Here is a 25,675-nt window from a genome sequence, read left to right as displayed (position 1 = left end):
TAGTAAGTGTTAACATACAAAGAGCAGAGCTACCTTTTATGATCACAAGGTGTGTTCGGGTGAAGGCAGAAAACAATACATATTGTTTTCAATATATATATGATGCCCACCAACACTAGGTCAGCTAAGTTACAAAGTTAAAAATATTCAAAGTTTGTTGTTTTGGTCTTTAAATAATCAACTTTAGTGCATATGCCTCTGAGAGTAGCTAATTATTAATTAAAAGTTGTTAGACTGACAGCATGAACTCCAAGCATATTAATTAAGGGGAGAACTCAAGCATAGTTTCTAATTTCAAAAACAAAGAAACCAAAACATTACTAAGGCTTAAACTAGACCTCATTCCAAAATTCCTTTAATGGAAGAATTACATGAACTCTGGGCTCTTAGCTAATCATTATACATGATGTTAACAACTGACTGAGTTTCTACTCCTTTCTAGAAAAACGAGGCCAATACTCAAGGGAAAAAAAATGGGATCTCAGCTTAAGTAAATCTACTTCACGACTGCAGTTGTCGGCAATAGACAATAGACAACAATTTTTCATTTATTAATATTTTAATTTCAGTTGATTTCCTGTTAACTTTTGAAGTTTTCAAACAGTGTAACTGGTCTCATTGTGGACAACTGAATTTAAAGTGTTGCGAATACCATAAACATGGAGCTAAGAAATAGATAGATTTCTTTATGTTCTGAGAGACCTGGCCGTAACAGTCATCAATCCTGGTACGTCTGTCTCGGTCTGACAATATTGCCCTAGTTTGTTTTGTAGCACAAAGGCTACAGGAAATGACATACAGAGTGCTAAATGGTTCTTTCAGAACCTTCTGGAAGGAACTGTGAAGGTTGGCAGCGGGTTCTAGAACAGATATATTGTGGTCCTCTCCTAAAGCAGCCTGGAAAAGTCTGTCTCTTGTAGTCACGGCAACCGCTTCATCCTCTCCAGATGACGTCTCATTATTCTGTACAGCAAGACTGACTGGATCCGGCCTGATTATCTGACTGACACGTTTCATGACGCAACACCTTGGGAATGTGTTCGCTGGGTGGGTTTCTCTTAGAGTACTCTTTTCAGTCATCACCCTCCTTTTATCTATGTGACATCAGAACTCTATAAACAGAGACACAAAATTCGGTAAAATAGTTTTATTGTAAATGTGATACCATATTTTTTTAAAAAAAGATTTACTTATTTTTATTTTATATGCATTGGTGTTTTTCCTTCATGTATATCTATGTGAGGGTATCAGATCCCCTGGAAGTGGAGTCACAGACAGTTGTGAGCTGCCATGTGGGTGCTGGGAATTGAACCCAGGTCCTCTGGTAGAGCAGCCAGTGCTCTTAACCACTCAGCCATCTCTTTAGCCCTGAATATAGTTTTTATTTGTTCTTTATCTGGAGACAGAACCTAGTACCTTCTATAAACACTATTCCTGAGCTGTATCCCTTTCCCTACTGTGTGTGTGTGTGTGTGTGTGTGTGTGTGTGTGTGTGTGTGTGTAATAAAAACAGACCAAAATTCTTCTAAACTGGCCAAACTACAGATAATACAAATTAAAAACAATTGAATTCCTCATTTGTTCTGGTGACATAGGCTATAGTCTCACCACTTGGAAGGCTGAGGCATTAGGATCACAGCTTCGAGCTGCATGAACTGCAGACTGAGTTTAAGGCCCGCCTGGAGAAGATCCTGTCTTGACATAAAGTGAAGAGAGAGGGCCTGGGTGCGGCTCAGCACTGAGTGCTTGCCCAGCGTCTACCAGACCTTATACTCAGTCTGCAGTGCAGACGAAACCTGCTTGCTCTGTTCAACTAGCTCTTCCCTCTCACCTCCAGTTCCATTTACCTTCAACAGAGAAGCCTAGCTACAGCCTGGTCCAGCCTTCCTGAAGTACACAGTTACGGAGACACATGAGGATCTGTTTACTAAGTACATATCACATGTACCCGTCAGAGTCTCTCTTAAAACAAGAACACAGGTTACCTCACACACCCTGGGAGATGGCTGCTTTCTAGAATCTTAACAATGAAATCTTTATTTCATTCTCTCTGCCTCTCTGTCTCTGTCTCTCTCACACAACACACATACATGGGGGTGGGGGGGGGTGTTGCTGCCACGGCATGTGTGTGGTAGTTCCCCAAAGACAATTTTCAGGGTCTGTTCTCTCTGAGTTCTGGTCACCAGGCTTATTCAGCAAACTTTTATACACAGAGTGATCTTGTTGCCCCTCTATAATTTAAGTGTATTCCTCCGCCAACCCCATGCTGACATTGCCTATATTTTTTCATTTCCTGCCATGTGCTAAGCCCCAAGCTAGAAAATGCAACACCAATACCACCGTGTTTGGTAAGGTTTGTTTAGAACATGCAAAAGCATTAGTACAAGGCTGTAGATCTTAGACTTGCAGTGTTTTTCAACCTGTGGGTCATGACCCCTTTGACAAACCTCCAAAAATATTACATTATGACTCGTAACAGTGGCAAAATTATAGTTATGAAGTTGCAACAGTAATAATGTTATGGTTGGGGGGTCACTACACACGAGGCGCTGTATTTAAGGGACGCAGCATCGGGAAGGTTAAGAACCACTGGCTTAGTGCTAAAGGGCAATTGCTTCTCCATAAACCCAGGGAACCAGAAAAAACAAGAAAGACCAAGAATTTGGGAGCCAGGGCAAGTTCTCTTCACTGTAGGTTAATTAATCAGAAACTAATTAGTATTCATCTATGCTGTGGTAAGGGCTGAAGGCCTTCAAGGTGTGGTCGTTGACTCTGAGGAGTTTACCATCTGCTGGGAAATCAGTTGGGCAGACGGAATAGAATCAGATAATAATGGGCTTGCACAAGAGCCCAAGTTTGGTAAAGTAATAAAAATCAAAGATGTTTCTACAAGGTTTTACAGAAAGGTGGGATATGATAAAATCAATCTTGAATAACACGTCTTCACTGTTTCATCCTGTTTTATAACCACTACTCGGGCTCAGGCTTGTCTGACCTTAGCTGTTGTAATGAACCTTTATCCAGCACTCTTGCCAACATCCCAGCCCATCCTCTCCCAGGCCATTTTGGACTTATCACACCAAGAATGATTTCCCAAAGGCATACAAAGGACACTATCTGCTTCCAAAGATTCTCCTGGAATCCCCAAAGAACCTTTTAGTTCTTAGTGTTAAATTCAGGGTCCTCTCATAAACAACGCTAATGTCTTTCCAGGGCTGCCTCCTTTCCTAATACGACTCTGGTGGTGTGTAGAATGGAACCACCGTTGTTTCCAAATCCACTTTCATGCTCCCTCCTGCACACAATTCCTATTCCCACCCTCATCCTGGGCCATTTCCTTCCTACAGCAAGAAGAATCGAGAAGGCAGCAGCAGGGAAGTTGTTGGCTGTCAGGAGGAAACAGGGAACAGCAGAGTGGACATTGGCTGCTTAGGTTGGAAGGGAGACAGCTGACTTAGAGGGAGCTCATTCTGGCTTATAGGCAGCAAATGGAATTCTCTCCCAACACTTCTTACTCCACATCCTTGTAGTGACCAGAAGTCCGTGCTCATTTCATATTGTGTAAGCTGGGACCTTATGGAACTGCCAGTAATTCTTCTATTCTCTGGACCACTAATACTTGTTTACACTGAGTTTTGTACATGGGGTGGGGAGGAGGCAAGATGTGTGTCCGTGTGTGTATGTGTGTGTGTGTGTGTGTATTCGTGTGTATGTGGAGGACAGAAGTCATCCATGGTCATCATTCTCCAGGAGCTGTCCACCCTGTTTTCTGAGACAGGGTCACTCACTAAGACCTGGGGCTTGCTGGTTGGTTAGCCAGCCCCAGGGACCCACCTTTGTGTGCCTTCCAAGGGTTGGGATGTATAAGTGCATGCCTCCTAGACAGGAATTATTTCCTTTTAAAAATATGTGTGGAATATCAAACCCAGGTCCTCATGTTTGAGCATTAGGACTCTAGCAATTGAGAGACCTTCCACACCCAATATTTAGGAGTTCGGTTTTTTTCATTTGTATGTCTGTGTGAGTATATGTGACATATATTTGGGTGTCCAAGGAAGCCAGAAGAGGGTGTCAGATCGCTGAGAGCTGAAGTTACAGGTACTTGTGAATCAGTCTAAATGGTTGCTGGGAATTGACTTTTTCTGGAAGAGCAATAAATGCTCTTAACTGCTGAGCCATCTCTCCAGCCCTCTGTGTGTTTGTGTGTGTTTTGCTGTTCTTTTGTCTTTAGAGACAGGGGTTCTCTGTGTAACTTTGGCTGCCCTGGAACTCTTTCTTCCTGTAGATCAGGCTAGTCAGGCTAGTCTGGAGGATGGGGGTGAACTTAGAGAGATCTGCCTGCCTCTGCCTCCTGGGTGCTGGGATTAAAGGTGTGTGCCTGGCACAGCCCTCATTTTTTTAAACTTTTTTTTTAAGATTTATTTATTTACTTTACTTATGAGTACACTCTAGCTATCTTCAGACTCTCCAGAATGGCATTGGATCCCATTACAGTTGGTTGTGAGCCACTATGTGGTTGCTGGGAATTGAACTCAGGACTCTGGAAGAACAGTCAGTGCTCTTTTTTTTTTAAAGATTTATTTACTTATTTTATGTATGTGAACACACTATCGCTGACACACCAGAAGAGGGCATCAGATCTCATTACAGATGGTTGTGAGCCACCATGTGGTTGCTGGGATCTGAACTCAGGACCTCTGGAAGAGCAGTCAGTGCTCTTAACCTCTGAGCCATCTCTCCAGCCCCACAGTCAGTGCTCTTAACCACTGAGTCATCTCTCCAGTCCCATCCTCTTATTTTTATTGTTATTTGAGCTTAGGTCTCACTGTGTAGCTGTGTAGCCCAGGCTTTCCTGATATCACAATCCTTTTGCTGCAGTCTCCCAGTGCTGAAATTACAGGTGTATGCCATGTATAATTATTTTAAATAATATGGGCCCCACAGTGTGCTTTACTGTGGGAGGTAGAGGTCTTTAAGGCACACCCTAAATTACTGCTGTGAGATTAGATGTATTGCTTTTCCAAACCACATACATTTAGTAAGAACTGCCTGGTGGGGTTGCCTACGCCTGTTATCTCCAGCATCCGGGAAATTGAGGCGGGAAGACTGCAAATTCAAGGCCAGCCTGCCTTCCATAGCAGCAAGTATGAGGCTGAATTATATAGCAAGCCTCTACCTCAAATAATAATAATATATCTGTGCCTTATATCATTAACAGTGTGGTTTGAGGGTCAGACTTCCGGGGTATCTGTGAATTAGAGTGGGGAACTGTTGCTGTAAAATTATAAAAAAAAAATACTGTTGCAGGACCATCTTTATCTCCTCATCCATGTATCTCCTCCATCAATTTCAAGTCCAGGCTGAATCACAGACTCAGGTCAGATGGCTGGAGGGAAAGCAAATCCCTTTGATCCCCACTTCCTTCCCCAGAAGAAAAGCCCAGAATGAGGGCAGTGAGAGTGAACCAAACTGGAGTCACAGCAGGTCAGCCCTGCTTAACCGTGTGAAAATGTTCCACACCAACCCTTTGCAGCCTCACTCCCTCTAACCTAGTCCACGGTACCCTGACAAGTCGCCAAAGCTGGCCCACGGGTGCGGGTCAGTGACAGAGCATCTCCTGGCTCCTGTGAAGCCCTGGATTCAATCCTTAGCATCACAAAAGTGAAGACCACATTCTCTAACGTCGGTAATGGCTGCCGAGCCTCTGAACTACTGACTCTCCCATCTGCATCCAGAATCACTCAGATGAAATAGATCTCAGGTCATATCCCTACCTAAAACATTCCACGAGTCTCTGTCTGTCTGTCTGTCTGTCTGTCTGTCTGTCTGTTTAGTTGGTTGGTTGGTTGGTTGGTTGTTTTTAAAGACAGGGTCTTGAGGCTGGAGAGATAGTTCAAGAGTTAAAAGCACTGACTGCTCTTGCAGAGGACCCCGTGAGTTCCTAACTCTAGACCAGGGGGTCTGGTGCCTTCTTTTGGCCTCCAAAGATACTCACATACACATGTATGCAGACATACACAGATGTACACACATACACATATTAAACACATTTCTGAGTTTGAGGCCAGCTTGATCTATAAATCAAGTTCCAGGACAGCCAGGCCTACGGAGAAAAACCTGTCCTAGAAAACCAAAACCAACCAACCAACCAAAAACCCAAACAACAACAACAACAACAACAACAACAACAACAACAACAAAATAAAACAAACAAAAAACACTCCTGAAACCTCATCATAGTAATAGTATGCAAAGCGCAAAAGTAAGCTGGCTATTGATGTATTCAGATGAGTAAAATTCAATTTTTACTTATTTAAACTAAAATAGCAGACAGAACCTGGACGGTGGTGAGTCATGTCTTTAATCCCTAGCACTCGGGAATGTCAATGATTTTGAGGTCAGTCTGGTCTACAGAGCAAGTTCCAGGAAAGCCATGGCTACGCAGAGAAACCTTGTCTTGAAAAACCAAAACCAAAATAAAATATAGAACAGAATTCTTGCTTCTCCATAGTTTAGTCTTTGTTGCCATTAGTAAAGAAATTTATATACGGTTTTTGCTCTACTGTAATTGTATAGTCCTCAGCTAGCTGGTCTCCGCTGTATAGGAGGGGAGGTATCCCAAGGGAAGGGGTGCTCTCCAGGAGTCTAACAGATGTTGGCCCTCATTCATTCACCTGCTCTGTCTGGGCACTTAAGTCATTTGCCCGTGTTGGATTAAATGTGTTCCAGGCAGCAGATAGCTCTCTGTAGCAGGAAAGAAAAGAGGCTCCGTAGTTAAACTACAAACCAGACAGCTAAACACTGAGAACAAAGAACAGCAAGACTCCTGCCGAGGTCGGAGACCAGTCATACCCGCTAAGGCTGGCATCATGAGCAGGTGAGCCCAGGTCACCAGCCAACCAATAGATTAAAGTTGGACAGGGTGGGGCTTCAATGTGTGACTCCCCGACTGGGCAAGCGGGTAGTCACCTTTTCAGTTGGGACAAAAGGCCACACCCAAAGAGATTGGGTGCCCCAGTGGCCTGGCCCACGACATGCCCCGAATTAAGCTATCTCAATAGAAATTACCTCAGACTTTGTCCAGTGTCTGTCGTAAGTCCTATAAAAGGCCCCATGCAGGCAGTACATCCATTTTTTTTTCTTTTTTCTTTTTTTCGGAGCTGGGGACCGAACCCAGGGCCTTACGCTTGCTAGGCAAGTGCTCTACCACTGAGCTAAATCCCCAACCCCCAGTACATCCATTTTTATTGTCCCTTGGGTCCCCTTCCACTCAGGAGTTTCCTCAGTTTTTCTTAATCATCTGCCTTTCTTTGCCCACCCCTCCTTTGTCGGGGTCTTTGTTCCTCACCGGTCTGAGACAAAGAACTCCAGAGTACCTGTCTCAGCACCATAGAGCTCCTCTGGGCTGACAGAGGGAGGCCCTGTCTCTTTCAAACACAGGTATCGAATTTACATAGAATGAACTGATTCTCACAAAATGGAAACCCAATTTCAAAGATTTCTTACAAAGAACTGCATCAGAACTCTTACTAAAAGCTAAATACAAGAGAAAAAAAAAAAGATACTTTTTAGGCTTCTGGTACAAGCTCCTGTAGCTTACTCTGATAGGAAGCTAATGGTGACCTCATAAGACATGACAAGGACAGCTAAACACGATGAAACTTTTTTGTGGGGATTCTAGGCAAGGTGAGTCTCTTCTCTCTAGTACATATATTTACCCTTGACCTACAGTGCCTTGAGACTGGGCACTGTGTAAATATCTCAGTTTACAGATAGTTACAATAGTTTGTTTACTTTTAAGTGTGTAACTTGTGGTTATTACATAAGGATTTTATTTATCAAGGTACTAATAAATTACCATGTAATATTTCCCTCATAACGTGACTAATGCTAGGTGTGCTTTACTGTCTAGTCACATAGGTTAATAGATATAATTGTACTTGTGCCTGCTCCATTTTAATGACACAATCAAAAAACCTGAAAGACAACTAGATTAAAAGGTGCACTCGGAAAGCATCTGGCCTTGCTGTCAGTATCGAGGCTAACACCGGTGTTGTGTAATATCTCTGATTGTACCTGGAAGTGGTTATTACTAACTCTTCTATCTAGAGCAGCAGGGTGTTGCAGGGTGGGCAGTCTGGGAGGCCGCACTGAGGAAGTGACTCAGGAGAAGGGCCCCATGCAGGGATCTGCTCCAGTCCTCCTGTACCCCAGCCTGCATGTCCACACCGGAACACGGTACCATAACCTTCTGCACAGGTTTTTCACGGATAAATGAGTCAGTAAACAAAAGAATTTAGGCCATGGCTTCACAGTTAACAAGAGTTCAGTGAGTGTTAACTAGGATTAACTCAGGTTTAGTTAAACTTTACAAAACAGATACAAAACCCACAACTAACCTTGCTACCTACTGCCCCTTACTGGCCAATAGTGCTTTGCGCATCACATTCTCCATGGGATAGCTAAATGAATATTTGGTAAAAGCAAGACTTTCACAGTTAAAGGAGACTAGAATTTTTTTCCCAAAAATATTGTGAAGAATTATTAACTGCGGTAACATTAAGCCGTCTGAAAGATGAGTAGGAAGAGGGCTAACTTTAAAGATTACTAAATCGATGTCCTCCTGGACGGGATTGTAATCCCAGCGTTCAGGGAACTGAGGCAGGATGGGGAGTTCAAGTTCAGTCTAGACAACATTGCAAAACTCTGTCTCAAAAAATACGCCCCAGTCCTAAATACCACATTTTATAACAAAACCCCAAATAACACAGCTTACATAGTTACAAGCAACTTTTAAAGCAGAGCCTTTGGCAGTGCTCTTAATGGGAGGCCGGAAAAGACCAGGCTGCTATAGAGAATGTGTGCTGAGGAGCAACTCATGCTCTGAGAGGAGTGAGAGGACAGCAGTCTTCTACTGCAGACTGTAGAGCAAGTGTCCGCTGAGGCACACCGGTGCCAGGCGTTTCCCTGGTATCTTTTCTTTTTCTGTTTTTTCTCTCACCTCTTAAGATGACTATGTTCAAATATAAAGAATAGAATAGAACAGTATAATGAACACACACACACACACACACACACACACACACACACACACACACATATGTTATCCCTAAAATATATTTCTATTTGAGGCACCATATCAGAATCAATCAAGGACAAGCCATCACATTTAGTGTTCACATCTTTTTTCTCTTAAACTAGGACAGTCCTCCCTCAGTCTTGTCTGTCTAAAAATACTTTTTACTACATTTATATGCTTACCTATTTCGTGTGTGCATATGAAGGTACACGTACAGGTCAGAGGAAACCTACATCTCCTACCATATGGGTACAAGAAATGAAATGGTCTTCAGGTTTGGTGACAGGTGCTTTCTTTACCTACTGACCCATCTAGCTGGCCCAGCCTTACCTTTTACTTTTAATCACAACAATGTAAGAGAGATGTTCCAGGTGTTCTTCATTGATTCCTTCTATTGACATTTGTTCTTCTATGTGAATGGTTTCTGGAACAGGGTGATATAAAAGGCTTATTTTGAGTTTAAAGACCTTTGTAAATTGTAGTTCACAGGTGCAGGGGTTTCATGTTGATTATTGTTGCTGTTGTTTTTCAAAACAGGGTTTCTCTGTATAATAGCCCTGGCTATTTTGGAACTCGCTTTATAGGCCAGGTGGGCCTTGAACTCACAGAGATCTGCCTGCCTCTGCCTTCTCAGTGCTGGTATTAAAGATGCAGTCCACAATGCCTGGCTTCATGTTGCTTCCTATCAGAAGACTGTGTCAAGCTACTTTTACTGGTAACCAGATAGACTGGCTATCAGGAAAGAGAGATCAGGTTTCCCAAATAGTTCTGGTCTCCCTGTCCAATTACTAGCAGTGATCCCCAGGGGATAACTAATACCCTAGGAACATCCCTGTGGCCTGATACTGCTGACAGGAACGTTTGTTGATCAGAGACATATGTTCTAACCCCAGTATCCCTATCCCTTTAACCAGTATACTACTTTTTTTTTTTTATACAAAGAATTGATTCCTCATCAGCTAATGCTATTTGGTTTTCAAAAAATACAGCTGGTACTAGAAAGGTAGAAAAATAAATGCTCATTTTCTCTCTTTTCTTTCTTTGTTTTTTTATTTATCCGCTGACAAGAGGATCTATTTATTGTACACGAGTTACATTACACTTGGCCACAAGTGAGAACAGAACTAGTCCAGAATGCCAAAGGTCCAGAGCAGAGGGCCAGCAGTTTGGATGTAAAAATGGCAGTCAGTTTCCCAGGTGATCTCAGCAAGATGGTGTCCCAGATCCACTGAGATTTATTAGCCATAACAGCATACAGTCCAACAACTTGGACAGTGTCTCGGCCTTCAGCACCTCCTACTTCCGCTCCTGCAGGCTTCGTGGGTGCACAAGCTTGGTTTACTTGGACCTCTGCCTCATCTTTCTTCTCTTGCGTTTCAGTCTGCGTGTTTGCTTCTTCAGCCACTTCGCTTTCCTGGTGCGGGAGTTTCAAGGAAGATGATTGCTAAGGCTGAACAACCCTCATTTTCTTAAATCATCACTTTTTAAAAGTGATGAGGTATTCACCGCAGATAGTGTGGCCATATGTTTCTCTTTTCTGTTTTAATTTGATTTACTTCTAGAATGGGGCATTTAGTGCTCGCGATCATTTTATAGTTCCCAGTTGTCCTGATGTTCAAGTTGTTCTCACTTTGTCTAGTGACTGGTCTTTTAGGAAGGACCTTGTTTGTCTTGGGATTCTCCCTTTTTGGATCATTGTTCTTCCAAGAGATATTTTTCATTCCCAGCTTTGACCTGGATTCAGTCATTTCTCCAGGAATCCTGGCACCTCTCAGTGTGGAAGTGTATTTAGATTAATATCTGAGGGCCAACGGTAGTCATTGTTCTAGATCTTCCGTTTGCACTCCTATCTTCATTTCAAGATTAACAACTTTTGTCCTCGCTCTATTTTTAAAAGAGGAAACAAATCGCAATGATGAATAGAGTCAACTGGTTAGCAAATACCACGCCGGGATTTGAATGTAGGGTAAGGGGTACCCAGGCATTCAGAAAGGCAATTTAAGGTAATGATCCTAAGAAAACTTGTAGGATTAGCCTTCCCATTCTAGGAAGGTTGAGGCAGGAGGACTGCCGCAAGTTCCAGGCTAGGCCGGCAGCAGGAAGAGGCCTTGTGTCACCTGTACCTGGCACGGAGCCTGCCGCACCACTGGTGACTAGGACTGTCGCCACCAACACAGTTGCACGTAGCCGCTCTCGGGCTGTCCGTTAGATCCGCCAATCAGCGACGCCTCAGGCAAGGGGGCCGGACAGCTGAGGGATCTATCCAATAGAAAAGCAGCATCAGTGGGAGGGAGAAGATGCATACTGGCCAATCCTGGTAATTGGCCCACGCCAGCAAGCCAGCGGCCAATCCACAGCGCTCTCTCTCTGCAGCTCCGCCCGCCACTCTGCGCTCCGGCGTGGGTGGCGGGGCGCTGCTCTTTTTAGCAGCGGTATCCCCGCTCTTCTGTGCTTGAAGCTGCTGGCGTGGACAAGTGGACATGGCGAGCTCCGACTGTGAGGACCATGCGGGTCAGGAGGGGGAGACGTTCCTGTACTTCGCCTACGGCAGCAATCTGCTGACCGAGAGGATCCACCTGCGAAACCCTTCCGCCGTGTTCTGCTGCGTGGCGCGCCTGCAGGTCAGTGCCGTTGTGCCCGATACCCGGAGAGCAGGCTAGCTGCGACCCCTGCCCGGAACCGCTGGCCACCATCGGAGTTCGCAGCCCTCCACTGGCTGCCCCTTTCCACAGACTTCGAGCATCCTGTAAGGTACCTTTAATAGGTGCTAATGAGTCAAGAACTAGCTGCTCTCCGTCCTGTGCATACCTTATCTATCCTACAGTTCTGTGAAATTCTGCATATCTGTCTTTTCTTTCGGATCTGAGCGGTCCTGGCCTTGAGACCTGGATCAGGACCTGGAACCGTGTCTTTAATAGTGACAACAATGTTCCCTCAGTTAGTACAATAGCCCGATGAACTTTTAACTCTGGTAAAGTGTTGCTCTTGACTGTAGTTCATTTCCTCTTTAGTACGTAATCTTCTGGCACGCAGTGCTGGGGTTACATGAGTAGCTTTGCTACCTGGAGGATCTTTCCTCAGAACAATCTGTTTGTGTTCAGGGCTTTTGACAACTTTAGCTGACTTTTCTAATCTTGTCAAGTCTTGGTTTCAGGCAACAGAAACCAGCTGATTTAAGAAAAGAGATTGGGGAGTGGGTGGATGTTGGAAGGTTGTTAGAGAGCTCATGGGTTCACTTGAAAGAATGGAGTAAACAGGTAGACCTTGTGTGTGTGTGTGTGTGTGTGTGTGTGTGTGTGTGTGTGTGTGTGTACACGTACACAACTAGCATTACAGAGAGGACCAGCCCAGCCCTGGAAGCTGGGCTGCACCTTTCCTGAACTAGTAAACACAATATGGAATTGGCTCCTGTCTGATGCTTTGCCACAGCCCTGCAATTCCTTAAACCCAGAGTGATAATCTTAAACACTAGCTCTAATTGAGAGCCCCTGTGGGGTGCCCTGATTGGCTAAATTTCACCAAGTATTCATGTCCATATCTAGCAAGCAACGTGATCTGATAACCAGGTCCTAGCCTTTGAAATCTTAAAAATGGGAGTCATGCTCTGTACTCTATGTACTCTCTGTACTCTATATATAAGAGTGTAGGAAGGGAGTTCAAGTACTTAGAGCATGGAAAGAAATACCACATAAACGATAAATTATAGATGTGGTTAGCCTTAAAAGAGGACATGTAAGATACAACAGAATGTATGACCAGAGGACCTGACCTAGGTGCTCAGGAAAGCCCTCCTGAATATAACTTTTAAGCTGAGACATGAATGGAGATGAAGAGAGAGAGAGGGAAAAACAAACAAAAAACCAAAAAATGTCAGCGGTGATAGCTTGTTCAAATGACCCGAGAAAAAGGAAATGCCTGGTGCCTGCAGGGAGATGTGGCATGCGAGTGGGAAAGATAAGAACTCGTCACATCCAAACATAACCATAGAGAACTTTGGGCAGTCTCTTACAGGCTGTGAGTGGAGCAGCTTACAGGATGAAGGCAAATGATGAGATTTAGGCGTTTGAAAGCTCAAAAGTTACTGTGCAAAACAGGGCAAGTGAGGGTATTGGAAGCCCAGTTAAGATTTTGCGACATTCATGTCAGAGATAATGCCACCATGATCTATTAGGGTGGTGTCAGGGAAGGTAGATGACTCAGAGTAATACCCAGAAGATAACATCATTAAGACTTGATGATGGTGGTGGTGGTGGTGGTGGTGGTGGTGGTGGTGGTGGTGGTGTGTGTGTGTGTGTGTGTGTGTGGGTGTGTGTGTGTGTGTGTGTGTGTGTGTGTAGGGAAGGGATATCAAATATGACTCAAGTTTTTGAACAGCCAAGTAGATGATGGTGATAATGTTCACAGAGGAGAATCAGGTTTGGAGGTAAAAAGTATAAACTAACTTTGTACACAATCCAGTTTAAGGTGCTCTTTAGACAACCAACCACATCAACAGTAAATATTTATTAGGCCTTTACTGTGTACTGGTCCCAGATCTAAGTGCTTTTGAGCCTCAGAATAGAAATGTAGGGTGATTTTAAAGGTGGCTGAAGCATTCAATGGTATTAGAAGTTGCTGGAGGTAGTGGGGCTGTCCTGGGCACGTTGGAAAAGGGCCTAAGCAGAACCCCAAGAAACCCTGACATTTCAAGATGGGGAGTAGAGGGGGAGTTGGCAAAGAGGTGAGACAATCAGGTCAACCCTAAATCAGAAGAAAGAGCTGATCTGGAGAGGTAGCTGCCTGTGTCCCACACAAGCATCGAGTCATGGAACCAGACGGGATGCTGTTGCCTGCTGTGTTGAGCGTAGGCTGCCAGTCCCGGTGTGGACTGCAGCTTTGATCAGATCTACTGATGCTGGAATACCCAGTAGTCTTCCTGAAGGGCCTTGTCATGTGGACCAGTGTTTTCCCTGAAGTGTCAAACCAGGTTTCTGAGCAAACATAGGAGACAGGGATCATATAAACCAGAAGGGACTGACAACACTGTCATTTAGCCCATCCTTTTGTACTTTGCTAAGGAAACTAAGCCCTGGAAAGAAGGAAGGGCATTTCCCTAGCCCTCACAAGGCAAGTTCCCTCAGCCCTGACTGCCCGTCAGTGATAGCAGAAGCTTAATTAGAAAGATATCTCTGAGGCTTCTTAGTTAGGAGAGCTTAGGGAAAGGCTGAACCTTTCTAAACTAGAGATTTTTCTGTTGTAAATCGAGCAAAACATTGATCTATGTAAAGTAATAGCTAGCATGTGTAGCATGCAATAAATATTCGGTAAGTATGAGCTGGTCTTAGGTTACGGGGAATAAATCGGTACAGTTCATGAAGATCAATGCTCACACACATGCCAAGCTCCCTCAGGGCAAATGCAGTGATTTGCAGGTAAGCTTCTCTACAGACATAAAAGTGTATCATAACTGCTGTGCAGCCATCACCCAGAAAGTCTAAGTAAAAATACACATGCATTTAAGAAGTCCAAAATGTCATTTGCAAGAAACAATGAAAGCTAAAGCTATTATCCAGTACATTGGGATTTAAGGATCTTTGTCTGTCGCTGACTGTTTTCCTCACATGGCGGCCAGCGCAGCTCACTTGCATTTTGAGGAAAGAGGCTCGTGCTCAAACAGATAATTGACCCCATTGCTTTGGTTTCCCTTGCAGGACTTTAAGCTCGACTTCGGCAATTTCCAAGGCAAAATGAGTGAGAGGTGGCACGGAGGTATAGCTACCATTTTTCAAAGTCCTGGCGATGAAGTGTGGGGAGTAGTATGGAAAATGAACAAAAGCAATTTAAGTTCTCTGGATGAGTAGGTGACTTCTAATTACCAGTTACAATAATAAGTAATCCAAAGCGGGCTGTCGGAATGCGCGTTGGTGACCACACTGTAGAGACACTCCATTCTTCAGAGTCGGTTCAGTAGTTAGAAACCAGCAGTCTGCTAACCAACCTAGAAGGGGACGGTCACACTCACTCATTAGACGGGGGCGATGCTTGTCTCTCTGAGGTAAAAAAAAAAAAAAAAAAATGAAAGCCCTTAAGTTTTAGTTCTGCTTATCTCGTTAAAAATTTTCTTTCTGGTTCCATATTGCAAAAGGTTATGCATTTATGAATCGTCCAAAAACGATTTTGAAAGCGAGTTGGTTAAAATTCTTTGAGGTTGCAGTTGAATAAGTCATAATAATTTGCGAAGGTGTTAAATAGCACAGCAGAGCTAAAATTCTCAGAGTTGTGTGACCGGGTGCCTGATACAGTGCAGACTGCCACATTCTCTTGCTCTCAGATCACGGCGTCTTGTTCGGTATTCTTGTTCAGCTTCAGGGGCACGAAGGTAAAAATGAACCCATTGAAGCATGTTTTCAGACAGTAAAAATAGACAGAGGTCTGCTGGAAGTGTACCAAATAAAATTCCTCTGTGTTCAGAGTATCGCTTCAACCTCGGAGCGCACCGACATCTATAGATGTTGAGTCCCTTTTACAACTTGACATGACCCTTGCTTGTGGCCTACCTGTACCGACCTGTACTGCTTTACTGTCCCTTGGGTACTTCACTATCTAATACAATATCAGTGGGTTCGACTGTAAAACTTCCCTTTCAAGGGAGTACTGACCAGTAAAAACAATCCGTATATATTTACTTCAGACCTAAGGAAATACTCTCAATCCAAATTGGGTTGAATAGGTGGGTCCAGATGACAACTGTAATATTAAAATGCTAAGCACGCTAGGCATGGTGGAAACATGGCGGGACATAACTTTACTCTCAGCACTCAGGAGATAGACGCAGGTAGATTCTGTGTGTGCAAGCCCAACTGCTCTACATAGTGAGTTCCAGGCCAGACAGGCCTGCAGAGTGAAACTCTATTTCAAAGAAAAAGAAAGTTGTGGGGTTGGGGATTTAGCTCAGTGGTAGAGCGCTTGCCTAGGAAGCGCAAGGCCCTGGGTTCGGTCCCCAGCTCCGAAAAAAAGAACCAAAAAAAAAAGAAAGTTGTAAAACATGCTAAGTGTACTTTTGACATGGTGACACTGTGCATTCCCCAGCACACAGCGAGCAAACATGCGTATTAGAGAAATGGTTAATCTTACACTTCAACTGAATAAAATATCTTTTTTACCTCAGAACCATTCTCCTACGTCCTGTGTAGCTAAAATATGGTTTGTTTGGTTTCAGACAAGAAGGAGTTAAAAGTGGAGTGTATGTTGTAATAGAGATTAAAGTTACAACTCAACAAGGGAAGGACATCACCTGCAGGAGTTACCTGATGACGAATTATGAGAGAGCGCCCCCATCACCACAGTATAAGAAGGTGAACTGCTTGGACTGTACTAAACCTTTTTCATTTCATTGAGCTAAAATAGACCATTTCGTTTTTAGAAAGCTTTTAAGAGTTTAAATTTTGACATGAACATTTTAATCAAAATGTTTTAAATAAGAAAAGTGTTTTAATAGATTTATGATATCGATTATATATAGTAGTCTATCATATACTTTCCTAATTCTTTTTTCTTCAACAAACAGTTTCTCATAGAACAGATCTATTTTTTTGTGGAGAAGGGGGAAATATTTTCTGCTGTTGAAGTATTTTTTCCCTGAATGGAAAAATCACTAAGGCCCTTTGGAGTCAGGGAATCCATCCTCCAACACCCAAGACCCAAGAAGATGTGAGGCCAGACGCCCCATGGTGCCTTGTGTGGCCTGTGGGGACTAGGCTGATGTGCAGGGTGACACAGGTGCTGAGTGTCTGACCAGTTAGGGTCTTGGGAATCAGTTGTCCCTTGTCCTCTGTGTCTCATCCAAGCAGAGATAGTCAGTGCCACTGATACAGCCTGTCCCCGTAAGCTTTGTCTTGTTTTAAACTAAGATAATTTTATTTTTTTAAGAGCGTGGTTTTTCTTAAAACATCATGTGAATTTCATGCCATAACTGCTTTTTTTTTTTTAATATTAAAACATCTTAAGTCAGGCTGCTGCGCATAGAACTGATACTCTGGCAGTGTTTCAGACTCCTCAGAAAATCCCTTTTGTAGCCACACTCAGAATGAGGAACGGCGGCTTTGCCTGGGTCTTGTTTTAAAATGTGTGGGTTCTTCAGTCATCTAAAGCCAGTGTCGTGGGTCTTGACAGTACAGACAAAGCCATGGTGCCACACGAAATCACACTCCTAACTAACAGGGTTTCCCTATTCTACCCACTTCTAGGTTATCTGCATGGGTGCGAAAGAAAACGGTTTACCGCTGGAATATCAAGAGAAGTTAAACGTGATAGAACCAAATGACTATAAAGGAAAGATCTCAGACGAGATGGAAGACATCATCAAGAAGGGAGAGGCAAAACTGTTATAACAGACTCTGGAGATGCGCGTGCTAGGATGAAGTGCTTAATGTTTGCGAGCAGGAGTCTGAACTCTGTTGTTTTTAACCTTTTGATTTTCAACAGTGCTGTGAAGGGCTTCTCACTTAGGTGACTCTTTATTTTCAACTGTAACAGAGAACTGAAATGGGGGTAGGGATTAGAAATTAAAAGGGGCCAGGAGATCCTGATGTGTGCAAGTGGTGATGGCTGCGGGTTCTCCTGTGGGCACCGATATAGCCCCACGCTGTGTGGAAGACCTCGGCAGCAGAAGGTAGGTTTGTAGCCCAGTGGTGCATTGCTGCGCTTGGTCTGCTTTCTGTTTGTATGCAGTTGGCTTGTAAGAAGCAAGCAAAATATACAGAGTAGGTGTAGGCTTTGAGAAGTACAAAGACGATACATGGTCCTTTGAGGGGTGACTGCGTTCATGGCTCTAAGGGGTTTCCTTCCCATCAAGAGCTCTACCTCACTGTGCTCAGCTCAGGCTGTACAGAGTCTGTATTAAGGCCTCACCTCATAGAGTCTATATTAAGTGGTGTTGTGGACTCAAGTCAAGCTGGCCTTGAACCTGTGACCATCTTGCCTCAGCTTCTCATGTAGCTGGGATTATAATCCTGTGCCACTGGACCTAGCTGAGCCTCCCACTATCCATTTGTGAGACTTGAGCTTCTCTGGTTCACTAGACCTTAGTTGCTTCACCTGTATAAATAGGGAAAATCAAAAACCTGAATTTGAAGATTTCGTGAATACACATGTGGCAAGCTTAGGACACAGCGTGACTCTTACAATCATAAGTCTATTCCGTAGTCCAGGGTGACCTTGCACTTAGGATTGTCTTGCCTCCCAGCCTTCCTGCATCTAGTTACAGATGTATGTCACCCTGTGGGGCAGGGGAGTCCTTGTTGTTTAAGCAGTGATTTGGACCCTTTAACAAACAATACTGCCGGTTGTGGTGGCGCACGCCGGTAGGATTTGCTGAAGGAGGCAGAGGCAGGAGGATCATGAGTTTGAGGCTAGCCTGGGCTACACATTTAGGGGTTGGGGATTTAGCTCAGTGGTAGAGCGCTTGCCTAGCAAGTGCAAGGCCCTGGGTTTGGTCCCCAGCTCTGAAAAAAAGAAGAAAACAAACAAAGAAACAAACAATACAACTCTTAAAAAACAAAACAAAATTATAATTAGGTTCTAGATTGCAGGAAAATAACAGAAATTGTCAAAGTGTGCCAGCCCCTGTCCCAGAAAAAAGAGGTGGATTGTGAGCTGAGAGCATGGCTGGGAAGAAGCAGCCATGGGTGCTGGGTGCACATGCAGCGTTAGCCCTGGGGCATTTCTGTTCAGAGTAGGGTAAGAAACCCGCACCCTTAGGAAGACTCAGCATGGCTTCTACTTGCTGGCCCCAGTTCCCATGTGAAAGCAGCAAAAATAGAAGCTTGGAGCTGTGTAAATAGCTCGACTGGTGAAGTGCCTAAGACACGGCATAAGGACCCAGGGTCAGCCCTTAGATCCCATGTCCGAAAACTCTGGTCTTACAAGCTCGCAGTCCTAGTGCTGGAAGAACAGACACAGATTTCTAGGACTTGCTGGCTAGCCAGCCTTGCCTGCACCAAGAGCTCCCAGACTGGTGGGAAGGACCTGTCTCAAGGAAAAGTAGCTGGCTCCCAAGGAAGCCACCAAGGCTGGCCTCTGGCCTCTGCACGCCCTCTCCTACACTAACAGCAGCTTCAGTAGGCATGGAACTAACTGTGTGCACTCAGGCTGAGGTGGAAGGATTGCTTGAGTCCCACCCGTCTGTATGGTAAAGCCTCCTCTCAAAGAACAACAGACAGAAACCCCACAACAATTTAAAATGGGGGGTATGGAGACTTTGGTCTCGGGAGTAGATGTGCTTTTCCCTATTTCTCCAGTTAAGTACAACTAGAACTCTGTATTATTTATGCAGCAGACGGGGCAAGACAAAGTTTGGAGAGATGGTTGTGCCTTAAGACCCAAGGGCCAGAGAGCTAAATGCAATGAGTTTTCTTTTGCCTCATACAGCCCAGGCATGAGAAAAAGGAGTCATGCCCTGGAAACAGCAAAGAGGGTATGCCTGAATGCTTGTACACCCCCCCCCCCCACACACACACACAAAACACAGCCTGTCCTACTGACCGTACCAGGGAAGGAACAGCTTGGCAAAAACACTCAGAGATCAAACACTCCAGGCTGGCCCTAGAAAAGCGCTGAAGACTTGTTTCCACCATGCCATCAGAGGCCCAGAAGAGAGCCTGGCTTTACACATACACATACATAATAAGACAAGAAATCCAGTAACCACTTCACCAGCATAAATGTAATATCAAAAGATTGGGAAGGCCTAACAGCAACACCCTCTCTCAGTGAGTCATCGGACCCATGGGGCTGTAGACTCCCATCCATTGCCGATGGTTCCCCTTGCCCTCCACTCTAGGACAGTTTCAGAGCCGAAACAACTGAACCAGCTAAAACAGGACTTAAATAGATCTGGAGCCTTATGAAATTCTGGTATATTCTGATCTTAATTAATGATCATAACCCAAGAACAAGGAAACTTCCAGACTAGATGGTAAACAGTAACTATTGATGCCAGGGTAGGGTGACATGTGTAGGATTATCTGTTAAAGCTTTTCAGACAGCCATCGGTGGTGGGGAGCTAGTTTGGTTAGTGTGCAGTGCTCACAAGGGCCAGGTCATGGGTTTGACACTACCACAGGTTGACTGTAGTTGTGACAGTTTGCAACACCCAACAACAAAGTGTAGATCAGCAAGCCAAAGTGCCTTGTTTATGAGAACGCTGTCACTTCCCGTAGTGGTGGAGTAAATGACCACCTTTGAAATGCTGCAGCAAGCAATGGGATCCGCTGGATGCCAGTGATCACCTGGAGCCTCAATAAGCACAGATGAGAAAGCCCCAAGTGATGACCCTGGTATCGAAAACTAAGAAACGAAATGTAAAGTTCAGTGTGGGCTCAGCGGCAGAACAGTGAGGACAACGGAAAGGAGTGAGCCGGGTGATGGAGCAAGAGCTGCCAGGGTGAGGGGAAACGAGCAGCAGGTTGGAGGCAAAACCAAAAAGCTAAGAGATTCCGGAGCCCATTTGACTCCTAACAGAAGAGCCGACATGTTGGGAGAGGTCAGACTGCCGAGAAGCCAAAAAACATCCTGAGGTTTGCCAAGGACAAAGTAGCTGAGTGGGCCCCATGCAAGCCCAAAGAAATGCACACCAAAGCACTCCATAGTCCGTTTGGGAAAATCAAAAATTCTTGAAATTAGTGAGGATTAATGCTTTAGAGAAAAAGCAGTTTCGGTGATATGATGTTTCCCATCAGAAATGGTGGAGCCCAGAAGCTGCACACTTCGTGGAGAGCTGGAAAACCCCCAGAACCATTAACAATGAGGGCAAACTAAGACATAGACACGTTTTTAAAATATTATTAGTCATCCTGCCCAAAACAACGAAGAAAATAAACAGAAAAATAATAAAAGGAGGAAGCTTTGCACATCAGAAAGATAAAAAGGTCACAGTGAGAAAAATTAGGATAAGTACACTAGGATCCCTTCTCAAGCTCCTGATTCATACCTAACAACAGCACACAAGTTGTAATCCTAACTGCCAAGCTCATAAAATACAGAGCCTGATTAGAAGAGGAAAGCCAAGAAGATAAGCGTCCGTATTTGAATGTGCAACACCCAGTAGGCACCCAATAAAGCAAGTACAGAAGAGATTTACTCAAAAAATTAAAGAGAAACTCATTATGAGAGGACAAGAAGAAAGCCAGTGTGTGTGTGTGCGTGTGTGCGCGCGTGTGTGCTTGTGCCTATAATCCCAGCACTTGGAAAGCTGAGGCAGGAGATCATAAACATGACAAGGTTCAACTAAAAAGCAAAAATAAGATGGCGGTGTTATATTTCAGTATATCAATTATCATATTAAATGTAAGTTTCTAAGTGTATGACTGGAGTTGCCAAAAAGGCTCTGGTAAGAGTACTCACTGCTCTTGGAGAAGACATGGATTTGGTTCCCAGCACCCACAAGATAGCTAACAGCCACCTATAACTCCAGTTCCAGAGGCTCCATAACCCTGTCCTGGCCTCAGACACCAAGCATACAGGTGGTACACCTACAAACATGTGGGCAAACACTTATGCATGTAAAAAAAACCCCAAACATAAATATAATTAAAACATAGAAACTGGCAAAGTGATTTAAAACAGCCCAGCCTTGTGGTGTCTACAGGAAACTAATGACAAGCAGTTTGAAAGGGAGTGGTGGACCAAGATCTGGATGCAGGCGTAAGCCAAAGCAAACTCGTTCCCGTGTTAGTTTCAGATAAGGTAAGTTTCAGAGCAAAGGAAACAGAACAGTTGCTAACCTTACCTTGTTCATTTTTATGAAGTTAACATTAGCTTGGTACCCGAACTGACAATACAAAGAAAACTAACCCACAGGTGAGTGTTCTTGATGAGCATGGGTTTTTAAAAAAAAATGCTTAAGGAAAAAGTTAATAGAATTCAGCCATACCTAAGGGTTGGGAGTCATAACAAAGTGGGGTTTATTCCACAGATGTCATTCCACAGTGTGGTATTTACAAATCTGTCAAACCACTTCAGGGAGAAAAGAAAATGAAAAGGCAGCCACACACCCACTCACAATTAAAGTATTTTAAAAATTAGAAAAGGGGACTAATAATTTAACAGAGTCTATAAAAATTGCAGTCGGTAACATTACACTCAAAATACCAAATGTTTTACCTCTAAAACAAAAGGATCCATGCTCTCCCGTTCAACACAGTGAGATGTTACAGCCTGCGCTGTAACTAGAAGAGAGGAAAGGAGCCCAAAGACTAAAGTGGGCGGGGAGAAGGTGCTGCAGGTAAAGCACGTGCTGCCAAGCCTGGAGACCTGTGTTTGAGACCGAGACTCACATGGCGGAAGGAGAGATATGACCCCTTCAGGTTGTCTTCTGACTTCTTTTTGCTGACAGCTCCCCACCCTTACTTTTGCTCCCTCAATATCTCTGTCTCTCTCAATGTAATAATTAAAAAAAAAAAACCAGTAAGCTAAACCACCCCCATTTATACATGGTTGACAAAATTGTCCTCATAGAGGATACCAGAAAGTTTTTTAAAGCTCTATAATCAATTAAGTCTAACAGGGCCATGGGATACAAGGTGATATACAAAAACCCCACCATGTGCCTGTACACGGGAGAGGAACACATGGGCAGAGGAGGTAAAACGGCTGCACCACCTGGAGCTGGGGCTCAGGAGGCAGCTCGCTCGCCCAGGCTGTGTGCGGCCCTGCACTTCAGTCCCAGCACAGCAGAAGTTAAAAAAGCAATAGTGTGAGCAAAAGTTCAAGTAGTTAAAAGCACTAGCTGCTCTTCCAGGGGACTTGGGGTCTGTCCCCAGTACCCACCTGGAGGCTCTCTACTGGCCTGCACAGGTATCAGATATGCACACAGTACACATACATACATGCAGGTAAAACACTCATACACATACACTAACAACAACTAAGAATACCACTTGCAGGCTTTTTGCTCTATTTTTATGAAATAGCCATTTTAAAAGCATTTAAAAGCATGATTAGCATTTTGTACAGTGTTATAACCATCTCCAGTTCCAAAACATGTCACCTCCCAAGTGAAACCAGGTACAAAAGTCTTGCCCATTCTCCTGCCCTTGTGAAACTCCAGACTGTTCCCCATGTATGTGGATTTAATGGTCGTGTATATTTCGTGGAAGTGGGATCATACAGGTGCCTGTTTCTATTGTCCCTCCAGTGCCATGTCCTGAGCTTCAGCCTCCCTGTAGACACCTAAACCTCACATCTACTGTAGTGACTAGCATGAGTTATGTGCATATGCCACACTTGTTTAACCTTCCTCCCATCATGGGCACTTGGATTGTTCTCGTTTCCAACTACTACGGATACTTCTTCCGAAAACATTTATGTACACATTTTTTGAATCCTACTTTTCAACTATTTTGGATTTATACCTAGGGGGAGGATGATGGATCATATGGTAATTCTATATATTTAACTTACATAACCACCACAATTTCCCACTTGGACTGGAATATTGTAATTCTGACCAGTCATGTACACAATTACACAACTGATTTTTTTTTAAAAAAGGAAGAATTATTAGCTACACACAGTGGTGTGTGCCTATATTCATTGCTCTTGGGAGGTGGAAGAGGGAAGATTGTGTGCTCAAAGTCTCCATGGACCACACAATGAGATTCTGTCTCAAAATAATAGCAAAAAAGAAATGAAGAACATGAAAATGGTGAAGTGTAGATCTTACAAAGCTATGAGCAGGGTGTGTAGTGAAAGCTACAAAATACTGGGGAAAGAAATCAAGGCAGAGATAGGTGGATGGAGAATGGTAACAGTCATGTGTTGAATGAGCCAAAGATATTATTCGTGGGGAAGATCCATGGTAAAATTGTTCCCCAAACCCAGAACAGACTTAGCGAATCTGTTGTCAAAATTGTAACATGATTCATTTTTATAGAACTGTCAAAGTGGAATAGGTAAGGGGATTTTTTTAAATGGCAATAAAATGAGCACTCATAATTGCTGATGAAGGGATGAGTACATAGGACGATGGAGCAGGATGAATACATAGAGCGATGGAGCAGGATAAGTACACAGAGTGATGAAGCAGGATGAGTACACAGAGCACAGAGCGATGGAGCAGGATGGGTACACAGAGCTGAGCAGGATGAGTATACAGAGTGATGGAGCAGGATGGGTACACAGAGCGATGGAGCAGGATGAGTACATAGAGCGATGGAGCAGGATAAGTACACAGAGTGATGAAGCAGAATGAGTACACAGAGCGATGGATCAGGATGAGTACACAGAGCGATGGAGCAGGATGAGTACATAGAGCGATGGAGGAGAATAGAGAACCCAGAGAAGAACCAAGAATACACCAAAGTTAACTTTTGGCCAAGGTAATTTAATGGGAGAACCTTTATAGCAAACGATCCCGAATCAGCAATGGAACACTTTATTAGGAAAGGGAGGATTTTAGATTCTAAGAGTAACTGTTATAAACTGACCAGTTGGGGCTGGAGAGATGGCTCAGTGGTTAAGAGCACTGACTGCTCTTCCAGAGGTCCTGAGTTCAAATCCCAGCAACCACATGGTGGCTCACAACCATCTGTAATGGGATCTGATGCCCTCTTCTGGTGTGTCTGAGGGTAGCTATGGTATACTTATATATAATAAATAAATCTTTATAAACTGACCAGTCATGGTGGCATAGACTATAACCCCAGAACTTAGGGAGGACCACAAGTGTGAGGCCAGTCTGGACTACATAACAAGACCCTGTTCAGGAAGACAGACGGACAGACAGACAGACACTATTAGAAAAAAGATGTAACTGCCAATTTTTAAACTTTTTTATTGTTTGTGAATTTCACATCATGCACCCCAATCCCACTTACCTCCCTCTCTCCTAATACCTGCCCTCCACCCTTGCAACCTTCCCCCAAAGAAGAAAAATAAAATCTCATTGTGGAAGCTATAGTGTGTCACAGTGTGTCATATTTAAACTCTTTTGTCCACACTTTTTTTGCTTTCAAATGGACTCATTAGGTTGAATCCTTCTCTGGTTCAAGGCCTCTGACTTCTGCTACACTATCAATAATGGAACCTCACTGAGATTCTTCTTGGCTGTTTTGTTGTTGCCCTGTGTCATGGAGATCCTGTAGCTTTGGGTCTGTGGGACGAACTCCTTCATGGAGTTAGATATTGGGGAGGGCCAATTCAAAGCTGTGAATCTGGGCCTGAGAGGCATCTGAACTGGTTGCCCGCCAGTTATTCTGCACCCACACCACCGGAGTGAGCTCCTCTGCCTTGCTTTGGATAGGCCATCTGAAGCTGTCATCAGTAAGGGCAGAGCCAGCTCTCCCACTCTCATGCTCTCTTGGCTGGCTCATCCACACCCACACCATCAGGGCCAGCTCTCATGTGCTGCCTAGGCAAGGTGCAGGGCCCACTTTCCTAAGTGTTGCAGCCGGCGAGGGATTGGGCCAATTCTCCTACTCTCATAACCCAGGGCCAACACTCCTGCTTGTCATAGGAGGCAAGGGGCCAGGGTGGGGGAGGGCCTCTCTCCCTGGTCCTTGTCACCATGTGGCAGACAAGTTATGGGCCAGCTCTCCTACGTTCACACCCTCTGGGCTC

General features: G+C 44.1%; 1 protein-coding gene and 1 long non-coding RNA gene across 5 annotated transcripts; one reads left to right on the top strand and one right to left on the bottom strand.

The window, feature by feature from the left end:
- Window positions 1–540: 540 nt before the first annotated feature.
- Window positions 541–11,400, bottom strand: LOC134486772 (uncharacterized). The gene is made up of 2 exons (XR_010066163.1): window positions 9,410–11,400; window positions 541–1,112 (listed from the first exon to the last, which is right to left on the bottom strand). It is a non-coding gene; the product is annotated as an uncharacterized LOC134486772 (long non-coding RNA).
- A 35-nt stretch (window positions 11,401–11,435) lies between these two features.
- Window positions 11,436–17,646, top strand: Ggct (gamma-glutamyl cyclotransferase). Of its 4 annotated transcripts, NM_001108629.2 has the most exons (4): window positions 11,487–11,700; window positions 14,770–14,915; window positions 16,278–16,413; window positions 17,305–17,646. In NM_001108629.2, exons 1-4 carry the CDS (start codon window positions 11,560–11,562, stop codon window positions 17,446–17,448), a joined length of 567 nt encoding a protein of 188 aa, NP_001102099.1. In that variant the 5' UTR covers window positions 11,487–11,559; the 3' UTR covers window positions 17,449–17,646. The 4 variants fall into 4 exon arrangements, with proteins under 4 accessions (XP_063142342.1, XP_063142341.1, XP_038963728.1 ...); XM_063286272.1 differs by lacking the exon at window positions 16,278–16,413 and having other exon boundaries at window positions 11,436–11,700; window positions 17,305–17,640; XM_063286271.1 differs by lacking the exon at window positions 17,305–17,646 and having other exon boundaries at window positions 11,437–11,700; window positions 14,770–14,827; window positions 16,278–16,376.
- The last annotated feature ends 8,029 nt before the right edge of the window (window positions 17,647–25,675 follow it).

The sequence above is a fragment of the Rattus norvegicus genome, chromosome 4 (assembly GCF_036323735.1).
Source record: "Rattus norvegicus strain BN/NHsdMcwi chromosome 4, GRCr8, whole genome shotgun sequence".
Taxonomy (NCBI): Eukaryota; Metazoa; Chordata; class Mammalia; order Rodentia; family Muridae; genus Rattus; species Rattus norvegicus.
The sequence above is the reverse complement of the archived record's forward strand: the minus strand, read 5'-3'. Positions and strand labels throughout refer to the sequence as shown.